Source organism: Hylaeus volcanicus, chromosome 4 (genome assembly GCF_026283585.1).
Source record: "Hylaeus volcanicus isolate JK05 chromosome 4, UHH_iyHylVolc1.0_haploid, whole genome shotgun sequence".
NCBI classification, from domain to species: Eukaryota; Metazoa; Arthropoda; class Insecta; order Hymenoptera; family Colletidae; genus Hylaeus; species Hylaeus volcanicus.
Window position 1 is genome coordinate 28,891,026 of NC_071979.1, and position 12,684 is coordinate 28,903,709.

The following is a 12,684-nucleotide window of genomic DNA, read 5'->3' on the forward strand; positions in this document are numbered from 1 at the left end:
AAATGTAAAATATTATTCCACGTTTTTACCTTGAACGTTTCTAAAAACGGGCTCAGCTGGTCGCACGACATGAGAGAACTCGTCGAAGAACCGTACCAAGCAACGTGTGCCTGAGGCCCAGATGAGGAGCCATCTTCTTTACAGGAAACCGTGATACTGAGAACCTAGTGGAACAAAAGCATTATTGGTTGTACACCACTGCCTCGCAGTGGATCTCATTAACACGTCCACCGTCGGTATCTTTAAGTAAAAAACATTCTACATTTGAACACCGCAAACATTGTTGCCCTAGCAACGTACCTGGCGTTCTTTAACCTCAAAAATTTCAAATATTTGCCGTTTCATTTAATAGTCACAGGTACGACAAAGTTGCACACTTTAATGCTGCGGCCCTCAAGCTAAAGTCCCTAAGCCAAAGCCTAGGTCAGCAGACTGTGAACGTGTTAATCGTGTTCGCGCGTGACGTACCTTTCCAGGCCACCATGGAAACCCGTGAATTTTTCCCCATACTACGTCCCCAACGTCCATTCTTCTGCCGCTGGCGGTCAGGCAATGTTCCACGGGTGTCGCAGCGAGACGCATCATCAAGGGATGAGACTGTGGGGGAAAATCAGGAGCCGTTTCACCAGCATCTACCTCGGGCTCCTGTTCGCTCAGCTCGTCGCTGCTGGCGCCAGGGCTCTTGCAACCCGAAGACGCATTGCTCACCGGATAATCGCATCTGGCGTACGCGTTCGTATTCAATCTCTTCAGAGATATGGACAATTTCTGCTTGAGGCACTGCTCCTTTATGGCTGTGTACGACTCGCTGCCAGGCAGGACGTTCCAGTTTTGCTGATTCTCCGCGGCGCCAGCCTCCAAACAAGGCTGCTGAAGCTGCGGCTGGTTCTTGTGCTTCCGGTCCTCCTTGTGCTTCTTTTTATGCTTCACTTTATGCTTGCGACGGTGATACGACAGAGTGTCGTACGTGGGATTGTACCTGAAAACGTAACGATGATCGTATTCGAATATCTATACACTAACAAACATAAAATTGCTCGAATAGTTCCAGATAGCTAGATCAAAGTACGAAGTGATTACTTTACCGTGGCGAGCCGTTGCAAGGAGATCTCGCTGGCGAAACACCCCCTAACATTTTCCTCCTGGCTTCCTTTTTCGCTTTTTTCAGCGCTCGTTTCGCCGCCTTCGCGCTCGCGTCTTTCACGCTCTGCTTCTGCGGGTCCACCTGCTCTTGTCCGTCCTCCTCGCAGTCCACAGGGAAGTCGTAATCGTTCTCAAAGGTTCTCGGCAATTCCAGAGGATCCCTCTCCGTTTCCGTCTGCGGGTCCTCCGCATCGTCGGTCTCCTGCTCGTACTCGGGATCCTGAATTTTCGAGGGGATTTTCAAAACTGTGCCCTCGCCCTGAGCCCCAAACGAGATCTTGATCACTGGCGTGGTTCTGGTTGTTCTCGTCGGGTCCTCGAACACCGTCTCGTCCCACAAATCCTCCATCGAGCCGACGGATCGTTTCTTTCGCGGTACTCGGGCCGTTCTTGGCCTCATTGTCGAGTCCGCCGCGGCGAAGGTTTTCTTCTCGTCCTCCTCGGGTATCTTAGCGCTTTCTACGGACGAGCTGCTTAGTCTTCTGGGCGTGGCGCAATACGCCATCGATGGATTGCTGTCACAATCCGTCGACTCCATGCGTTCTTCGGCGGGCTCCACCGCGTTCACCGATGAGCCGCCCTCCTGGGCTCTGTTATTCCAATACGATGGGGCGATCTTCACCTTCTCTGAAAAATTCAGACGGAACAGTTAAAATGGGGAATCGAAGCTTTACTGAATACAAAATAGCTACGTGCATACAGGATCGGATATATATTACTGTTACTATCTATAGGATTGGTATTAAATAATTAGTATTCCTGTACACAGTGTAGACACCAATTAAGGTTGTTAAATATTTGAATATCACAAGCAACACACAAACTGCAACTTTTGCATCAGCAATTGATTCCTGTTTGAAAAATGAATTTTAATGGAAACATCGACTAACCGGTTCCCTGCATAGCGTTGTTGATCTCGTTGGGTTGTAGTCTCGAGATTTTGGGTATGAGAGACGGTGCCAACTTCGACGAGTCGGGACTCAACGCCGCGGACGACGACGAGGATTTCGTTGTTTGATGAGTTGCGATGTTTTCAGACTGGCAATCCGAGAACAGCACTCTGGAGGATTTTTGCGGCTGCTGGGCGCAACGTCGATCGCTTCTTCTGGTGGATCCATGACCCGCGACCTAAACGAATCGAAGCGTCAAGTGTTTTTACTGGTGGATGTGGAGTCTTTAATGGAATCCGCTCGGAACGGAGTCGATAAATAAAATATGATCAATGAATTAGATTTGAGTACACTCTTTTCAATTTGGGGTACCAACAGAGCATTTTTTATTCGGAATTGAGATAATAAATGAACTATACCAAGGTCTATATAATGTAACATAATGTGTACATCAAGGTCCACCTAAGTATTCTACTGGAATTCAGACTGTTGAAAACGGAGACAACGACGAAGTATGCTGACATGAAAATTTCAGTAACTGGCCATTCATGTATTATTAGAACATATCGCGTCCAACTAAGAAGTGCATTACGGGGCAACTTGCCATGTCGGATTAAATGGAACTACAATGTAACTCATGTTTCATAATACATGTTACGCTGCTTTTCCTATACTCGTAAATCACATAATTGCTTTACACTCATCGACGCGTCTATCATAGCCCCTCGAGACATTGTCATTTACCCGAGCTACTCACCGCGGCCGTTCACTGAACCATACTCTTCAATCGTTATCAGAAAAGTCTGTATTTTCTTATGGAATAATTATTAGGTTGTCCGAAAAGTTTCTTTCGCTTTATTAATAAGTAATACATGCACAATATTTTATGTTTTATGTTCCATTACTGAATCGTGCACGATTCATTTTGCTCCATTACTGTTACAACATGAATATCTATGAAATTAGATTGTCTATTTATAGAAACACAACCATATAAAATTTAAATGAGTGCAACTCGCGAAAAAAACTTTCGGGACAACCTGATACTAACGTCGAAACATCATTTGCTCGCAGGTCAATTAGCTCAGAATTAACCATGACTCTACCGCAATGTTGACTGTGCGTCACGTACTTCGCTGGAGCAATTGTAGGAAGTTCAATCTCACTCTACGTTCTCGTCGTTTTCAATAAGACGACGCAGATTATTCGCTCGGTCGTGCTCGAAGATGAACGACAGACCATCGAACGCAATTGAAGTACAGTCCTGGACAATTACACCGAGACTAAACGAAGTACGGTTTCACTCCAGTCTCCGCGAAGGATCTGCTGACCTGTTGTTGCTGCGGCTGCTGGTGGTTCTCTTGCTGTCCCTCGTCGTGCTTCCGTTTCCTGCTGACGTCGACGTTCTCGCTGTTCTCGTTGCAGATCGATCTACACTTGCTGCAAAGCACCTGACGGGGCCTGAGCCTGACCGTCGGCCTTGCATTCTTATACCTGGCAGGCGGGTTGATGTTCCGGCGTAGATCGACTTTGGCAGCGGCCAGCGAGCTCTTTCTCTCCTGAAAGTAGCTGAAACGGGCCGCGATCGTCGCCAGTTTGTCGCCATCTGGATCTGGAACTGGCTCAGGGGGTTGGACGCCACAAGGCAGGCCTCTGGAAAAAAAAAAAAAAAGAGAAAGATTAATAATCTACGTCTGCGTGGTGTCGGGTTACTTCTTGACGCGGTGGGGGGATAAGCTTTGGGGAATTAAGAACCGAGGATATTTGATGGGCATCTGCTGGCTTAAAATTCTTTATATTTAACGCGTTGACGCCGGTTCGCATCATCGATGGGTCGTAGATATCTGTTCCGTGGGGCGGCGTGCAACACCGGTGGGTCATGCATTAGTGCCGAACAGCGCAATCTAATTCCGCGCCGCCTCACGACGCAGCAGACAATGAAAAACCGCGCCGGCGTCAACGTGTTAAAGAATATATTGCTTTGGGATGGCTGGACACGACTGCACGATATTCGAATACTTGATGCAGACATCTCGAAAGTACGAAAAAGAAACATAAAGAAAATAAAGTGAAATATCATAAATAAAAAGGTCAGTCCAGGTGCAAAGAAAGACAAACGTGAATTCGTAATAAACAAATGCTGGAGAACGCCTGTCATTATGGTAACGCCAATAATGTTACCGTATTATTCGCGATAAAAATGACAAGTGCCGCTGTACGTGTGTTTAACGTAACGCGAGAGAGGGAACGATATCGATTCGTGTAGATCGAATCGCGGTAAGATAATGAAGACCCTTTCGTAATGAAAGTACCATTATCATAATGGCCTCGCGGAGACTACATCACCGGCGATGAAACATAAGTCGTTAACCGACGACGGAGCACAGTGAAGTCATTGTGACCGTACTGCAATTTCGTGACTGCGGCTGGAGAAGGCTGGCGAGAAACTGGCCTGAAAAATAAATAGAAAGCAAGAAGGCCGGCAAATGCGATACGAAGAACCGTCAACCTTTCGATTCAATCCGCACAAAGGGGAATTATGGAAACGTGTTCGCCGTCTGGATTCGCAGATCGGGATCTGTGAGGATTTTTTAAGCGAACCGGGGCCAAAATACGCGAGATGAGTACAAATCGACCCTACGAAAAGAGAATTTCAAAGTATTCGAATTCATTTTGGCACACTCAACGCATTCGGATCGATTGTTTTTGAGGATAACAAGAAATAAAGAGCTTAACTCGTCTGCGTGACGAATTTTCTAATGTTTTCGATACGAATTATTATTATTTATTATTAGATCAGTGCACATATCTGCACTCTAGATGTCTATATTTCCTTGTACACGGTTCCAGGTGGCAGTCTTCCATTACTGAAAACCAAAACCGAGGCGTCTCGTAAGCAATTCCGCCGGGAACATAACGTACGTCGCGCAATTTTTCCTATTTACGCGACACCCACGCGAGCACGTCAGGAAAATCAATCCCCACTGGCAGACGCCTGGAACGGTATGCAATTTTGCAAGTTCGACGAAGCAACCGAGGCTGGGTTTATTAGCCGCATTTTTCTGTACTCGGGTATCCAAGGACCTCGATGATCCACGTATTCGTCGAGTAGAATTCGAACAGTTCGGTATTCGAACATTTTATTAATCGAACGCTATCCAGATACTGAACATCCGAGTATCGGTTAATATATCGGGTTGTCTAGAAAATTCGTGGCAAGTTTTAAGAAAAATGCAAAGGCATATTTGAATTTTCATATATATATATTTATTGAATTACATAGGTACCATTTTGTTTCACAACCTTTCCACCTTTTAAGGGATGGATACATGTTATTCGTTTTCAACTATTTCGATATATTTAAACCTACACCACCAACAAAAACTCGGCACGGACTTTCTGGACAACCCAATAATCGAAGAATTCTTTATTACGTTCGAATGCCTGCCAATATCAAATCGATCGAACCACTCGAGTAATGGCCAGCCTTAGAAACGACGACGCGTTCCGATCAGCTCAACGAAGATTACGGACAGGCCTCGGTGCCTAAGACGAGTTTTCCAGGATCGTAATGGCTAAAAAGAACCGCGTGGCCGACCGCGGGAACAAAAACGTGGCTCTGTCGGGCGCCGCTGAACCCGGTCGGTGGTTTCATAACATCGAAAACCATCTGCGCGATGGGCACAGAAGCCGTCAGCTCCGCTGGCCAAAAGATTATTGGCCAACGGTCTCCCGAAGCGCGTGCAAGCCAACAGCCGTTGCCTCTTCGTCCACAAACAACGCACCAAAACGGCGTTGGTTATCGATTCCACGAGCGATGGACAAAGAAGAGACACGCGTGGCCCTATCCATTAATATTTTTCGTAGACTCGCGAAAATTGTTAATGGCACTCAGATTCGGTACTATTTGCAGTGCTATGTCCTTCGAGTTGACACTTGATCGAGGCTGAACTGTTGAGGCTGAAGGACAAGATGATTATTCTAGGTGAAATCGATCGTATCGATTGCTAAGGAATTTCGGTGCAGCCTATGAACAGAGGAGAGTTATAACTTATTAAATGCTATATATTTTAGAATCGTTTAGCACATCTATATTCAATCGATCTCGTATTTCATTCGTTCTATACTCGATTTAAGAGGTTTTAGCAGTTTTATAAAGCGATGGACGGTACTCTGTATCAACTCGAGGATCAACCAAAATGGTAGCACCGGTGTCTCGATGAACGGCGAAAAACACGAAACGAGAGTAACTTTGGCATCCAGGTAGCTGAAACATATGTTCCAGATCGCTGAAAGTACCAAAAGCATCTTTTTCATCGTCTTCCGCTGTACCCTCGTGCTCTGTTTGCGCGATGCCATGTGCGGCTCATTTTAAGAGGGAACGCCCTGCCATCTCTGTGATTATTTTTTCGCGCGCATTGGTTTATTATTCTGCTTTTCGCGATTCACGCTAGCCGGCCGGAAGGGAAAAAACCGACCCGACGCGGAATCACGATCCTCGACGACCAAGGGAACTTTCATTTCGGCCAAGGATCGCGCATACGCGAACGAACCGAAAACGAACCACGAAAAGGTTCGAGAGCTCCACTGGAGAATATGAAATGCCTTCGAAATTTGGTAAATATATTTGTACTCGAAATTCAAATGAATTACGTGTGCCATATACGCGCTGAAATTATAAAAAGAAAATAATGTGTAACCTTGACATACACTTGACACACCTCGATATACACAGCTATGGAATACGACCAGCCCCAAAAAAGCGCACCTTCCGCTGGTAAAAATTAAATAAATGTTCGCGGACGTCTGAAAACTGTCAGCGGCAGGAATCTATGTATTCATTGTTCCAGCCGTGAAAAGCCCGCGTGATGGACGAGCTTTTCGCGGAGGTCAGACCCGCGAAAAAACTTATGAAACTTGTGCATTCAGCCCCGCGACGCATTCCGCGGATGAATAATGCGAACGGATCCAGCAGTAATGTGATTTATAGCGCGCAATAAAATATAGGTGATTCATCCGCGAGGAAATTGGGACGCACCGTGATCGACTGGCCAGGAATTCTTGACATCTCGACATTTCTGACGGTTAATAATATTTTAACACCCGAAGACTCGACGATTGTTCGAAAATTATATATTTTGCTAACGAAGGAATTAGTTAAGTTACGCTTTCGCGCTCCGTTAAGATTGGACTATTCTTTTTTTAATTTTCTTAAAGATATTGTATACGACGAAATCTTATCTTATCTTTCTTACTTATTATATAAAGAGATAGCGTTTGTTTGTATGTACGATATAAAGTATAATAAAGAAATTGTGCATATACCGAAAGAAAAACGTGTACTATACACACTCTATCAGAAAGAAACGAAAGATATACACTGTGACGTATGTTATTTTGGAAGAATGAGAACTGATAAAAAGATAAATTACTTAATGCCACACGGAGAGCTGTAAGACGAATGAAGACAGTGATCGAAGACTAAAAAAGAAAGAAACAGCGATAGCCACAACGAATGTGCAACTATTCTCTGGCTGTTCTATATGTTTAGTGTATACGCCGTGTATCATGTACTTTAAGTAAACAAATTTATGTAATAATGTGCCCCGTTTGAAGTCGGAAGGGTATAAAATAAACCATGCATACATGCATGCGTAATACAGAGTATTCATGATAATATTCGTCATCCCATTTTTCTTCTACTTGAAATTCCACCGAAGTGCACGCGAATTTTTTAATAAAATACTCCTCCAGAAATATAGGTATACTTTGCGTGTAATTCGGTATCGATTCCGAAGCTGCCACATTTTTGCTACACCCTGTACAATAATAGCTCGTAAAACCCATTAGCGTCGTAAATAAAAAAATAAATTATACACATCTTTCTCAGAATGAAATGAAACTTTATACGTTAATAGAGTAATGTGTTTGACACAGAGCAGTCAGGTTATCAGGTTTCCGATGAAAGGAAAAACAACTGCAAAATACGTCGTCGCATCGAAATTACTCTACATAGTTAAGTTTATTTCCGAGTGACGCGACAGAGTTCAAGAAGCAACAGTAAAAGGAAACAAACTCGATGGAGAATTCCAACATAATTGAATTCCGTAATACTAGGTATGTAATTCCTAACGATATCACGAGCATTTAATTAACGAAGTAAAAATACAATTTCTTTGCCTTTCTCAATTTTTTTTTTTTTTTTTTTTTCTAGAGATCAAAGAAAAACATAATAATCATACACGTTCATATGTCTGCGCTAGAAACGAGGGGATAATTACGAAAGGATACTACAACGACGCCCCGGGCAACTTTAATGAAATCAACTTGTCCGAAAGTCCTGAGACTCGAAGCAACACCAATTACATCCAACCCTCGCTACAGAAACGTTCATTTTTCTTATCCGCTCGCTGACACGGATGTTTCCATTATCACCCAGCGTCTCTACCAAACTTTTCAATGGAGTCGCTTTTCAAGCCAACCAAAGAGGAACACGGGGCTCGCCTCAGCGACACCCTCGAGGGCTTTCGCGAATTTTCTCTCCCAGGAGCTGTTTTCTACAGGGCGCTTATCAATAGATGGCCACCCTTTTAGAGTTTCTTCACTCTTGATTCTCGACTCAATTTAACTAGAGTCCTCGAAAGGATGCCCACCTGTAGGCAAACCGCCTCGTAATAACCCTGTAATAACCTTGTAACGGCAGCGTTTTACGGTCGAGCTAGGTCCTGTATAGCAATCGCGAAAAGCAAACTCCATCGCGGCACTGACTGCTTTCCTCGGCTTATATCCGAGGACATAACGCGCCTCGTGTTCAGAAGGAGAGACAAAGAACAAAGAGAGTATCGTCAACGTCTGTGAGAACGACACCAATCGCGAGTCAGCGCAAGTATACACAGAGGTATTCCGGCCGAGGTACAAAGTAGATGGCCACGTAAGCGTCGCCATGGATCGTTAAACTGAAATCTGTTAGAGCAACCCCGTGCAACGGCCACGAAGGTTCAACGAACGGGTTTTTATTTTGGACGTGAGAGCAACCGGATCATTCCTCGATACCCTACAGGCCTCTCCGTTGACGTCTCGTGACGACCATTAATATTCCACGTTAAATTTCTGATTTCAAACCCGGACCTCCCTATCGGAGTATCGCGTGGATTGGAACGATTATTTTAACCTTCTTTATTTATTAAAGAATATAAAAATATAAAAATTTTGGTCACGGTGGTTGCGATATCGATATGTTTCTTGGCCTGGTACAACCCACAGAATAACGAATAACGACGACTTGTTTCATCGAGTTGCTTTGGCGACGGAAAGTCGATATAAATGCGAAAATTGAGGGTTCGTGAAACGTTTGATTAGAAAAAATTCATATCCACCAAGAATTACTTAATAATTGTTGAATTATGAGATACGGTTTTTTAGTCTCTAAATAAAAAAATGTTCGAAAATAAATATAATTAAAATCGATACATTGGCAGTCGTTAATATGCATTCGCGGCTTTCGATTAATATTTGAACGCAGCCGACCTTTTTGTTGTTCGATTCGAAGCGATCACTTGACTCTTTCAGGGACGAATTACTTTGTCTGCACACAGACAAAAGTTCAAATTAATATTAACACGTGACAGCTATCAATGCAACGAGACGTTGCTGCGGATCTGGTAAATTGGTGAGTCATGTCCCTTTAAATTATTTTATACGCGTCGAAGTCCAGAAGTTTCTCTCTTTCAAACGGAATTCGAATGTCTTTATTAAATAAATAAAAAAAAAAAGAAAAAAGACATTTAAATTGTTTGCCGAAGAAAATTTATTTTGTTTGAAATACGCGAACTGGTCCGAGTCTTTAAACAATCGTAACGGCAGAATTTTCGCGAAACGGTTTTCTTACTTCGCCAACTTTTTCAATATGTACCTGGCAGCCAGCAGTTATTGCCAATGAAAATACAGGAGGCGTAATGCTCGCGAAATTGAAGAACTTCACTGCGAACGGGACACGACGGTTCATACCCGAGGGAAGTTTTAACAATAGACTGAAACGTTCAGGTAAAAATACTTCCCGAACGTTTACGCGAAAGTTTATCATAGCGTGCGATACAATTTGGCACGCGTTTCTCTGAAAATTTCTTTTCGTCGACTACGATCATTTTACAACAGAAACAGAAGAAGAAGTAACAGAATTCGAGGTACAAGTTTAGTTAAGAATTAGAGAGTTATCCTGCTGTTTTTCAAATGGCTGTTATGGATGTATCATTGGCAAGTTTGTTTTCACTATTATTACGTGGACGGTAGAAAGAAAATTTTAAAACGCCTCCCACTGAATAATTCCAACCCTTCCAGCTCTGATACTTTCGTCGCAAATGCTGGAACTTTGTTGAAAATCAATATCCCACCTGGGAATAAGAAATATTGCGGCAACATCAATTTTGATTCCGTCCACTATTTTTCTTTCCAACCAGTATCGATCGTAACGTGCTATACACTCGGAAAAATGGTGAAAGGAGAGGGCTTGGAGCAGTTGTAGCATTTCTTTACTAAAGCTACGTAGTATAGTTTGTTTTATAAATTTTTGGAAATTCACACAAAACCAGGCTATTACTATATGTATATGAAAGTCCAAGTGTATACATACATATATAGATGTATACAATGTATAGTAACAATATCGTAACAGGAATGATTTAAAAAATGTACAAAATATTGATTAAATAAAGATAATCTTTAAGAACGTACAGAATATTTCAACAGAATTTGGAGAATATTTGGAGAAGAAAATAATTCATAGCAAATAATTGGAGAAATAATTGAAGAAATAATTACTGTAAAGGTACCTGCACTTGCGTGCCTCGTCCGCGCATTTCCCGCTATAGTCGCAGCAAGAGTTAAAGTGATAGGAAGATAAACTTTACGCGACGTATTAATGGCTACTTCAGGAATATGTTAAGATAAGAAAGCGTGCCGACTGTTCAACGAGTTTTACAACCAGACATTTTGTACGTAGACGATTGTAAAATTGGTTGGCTCTAATTTTGCCTGAACATTTCTCGGAGAAGTGTTCGAGCTAAAAATTTGTAACTTTTACCGTACTTGCAGCGTAGCATTCCAGAAAATTACATTTACGTAGAAGGCAGTTCAAAGTGCTAATTTTTGACGGATTACAGAAAGATGACGTAACGCGGACTATTTACAAAAGACCATCAGTTTCCCACGGTTTCAACTTCTTTTTCACCACGACGGGATGTTAAACTTGTTTCACTCTACGCTTTATTGTGCCATTTACACCTTTCATGTATATGTAACGGAATCGTATATGGACATCGGATCTTGTAAGCGTGCAAACCACGCCGAACCCTCTTAGAAATCACTCGCTGTCTAACGCGATAAAAATACACCGTCGGAGGAATTCGAGGGAAACAATCAGATATCGATTATTCCATCAACCACAATCCTGGACACAATTAATTCTACCAATCGCACGTTCATCGCCATGTATAGATCTCGGAGCAATCGCACAAATCGGCCTAGAATTCGTGATTTTGCCGAAGTTACAAAAATAGGTACTAGTGTAAATTCACCAAAAACAAATTTTATGGCAAAGTAGCGTCAGGCTCGTATTTTATATGGCAGTCAACGCGTAAACTCGATATAATGCAAAAATTGAGAAAAATATACCTATAAAAATGTTGGAGTTTCGCGAGAATAAATTAGCATAGTTTCAAGGTTTTACTTTGCCTTTGTTCAAGACCCGATCGATAATTCTGCCGAACTCGACTGTTTCGGTCGTTATCGTCGCGCAGAAGACGAATTTAGTTAGTCGTCGCATTATTTTCTGTTTTTTAAATATATTGCCTCTGCGGAGGGCATAACAGCTGAGTGTTTTATTTACAGAAATATTACAAAAAAAAAAAAAAAAAATATACACACCACTAGATTCTCAAATAATCTAAATTCAGAGAAAGTGTACAAGTCCTTACTCAGAAAGGAAATCTTCGAGCGGAGACTCGAAGATCGCCCCGTAACTTCAACATACGACTCGTTTATGAGACACTCTGTATATACAAAGGCTGGGGCATCAAAGTGCTGAAACATACGCGCGTCTCCAACCCGTATGATCGGCATGACCACGAAATTTGCCTCGACCACGCGGTACGTTCCACGTTGACAACGTCTAACGAAACCGCGAACGCGCACCGAACAGCTTGGCAAACCGTAAAAATTTATGCGTCCGTTAATTCGTGACGTGGACATTTCGCTATTCCGATATCGAAGGGAAAATAAAATAACACCTTACCCCAAAGATAATAATTAAGCGTTGGTCTTGAGATCTGAAATGTCGCGTCTTCCCTGTTATCTTTCCCCTACGTTTTCATGATTTTTTTTTCCAGCCTAAATACTCGACAGAAATTTTCGAAATTTGGCAGGTTTATCTATACGCGTGTACGTAAGATTCGGTGAAATTTACATCTGTCCTGGTGAATTCGTTTCGAAGTTAGTAGATAAAAACAGGGTACACTCTTTAAAGAGCGTTACTCGGTCCCCTGTCGCTGAGAACGTTCGACCAAAGTGCTTTCCGAAAGAGTGACAACGTAATGGACGGAGTCGATTCGCGGTGGAAACTTCGAGAATATGAAATTTCCTTTGATTTTGATTTTTC

The 12,684-nt window shown here is 42.7% G+C and overlaps 1 protein-coding gene across 2 annotated transcripts in view; it reads right to left on the reverse strand.

Annotated features, from left to right (window-relative positions):
• Window positions 1–12,684, reverse strand: part of LOC128875716 (uncharacterized) — a 32,479-nt gene that overhangs the window by 5,436 nt on the left and 14,359 nt on the right. The window contains exons 3-8 of one of the 2 annotated variants that reach the window (XM_054121551.1): window positions 3,365–3,686; window positions 2,034–2,271; window positions 1,086–1,770; window positions 709–979; window positions 469–597; window positions 30–164 (exon numbers count right to left, since the gene is read on the reverse strand). In XM_054121551.1, coding sequence (XP_053977526.1) covers window positions 30–164; window positions 469–597; window positions 709–979; window positions 1,086–1,770; window positions 2,034–2,271; window positions 3,365–3,686 — 1,780 coding nt within the window. Of the gene's footprint in view, window positions 1–29; window positions 165–468; window positions 980–1,085; window positions 1,771–2,033; window positions 2,272–3,364; window positions 3,687–12,684 lie in introns of both variants that reach the window. The other variant, XM_054121550.1, reaches the window with a different exon arrangement.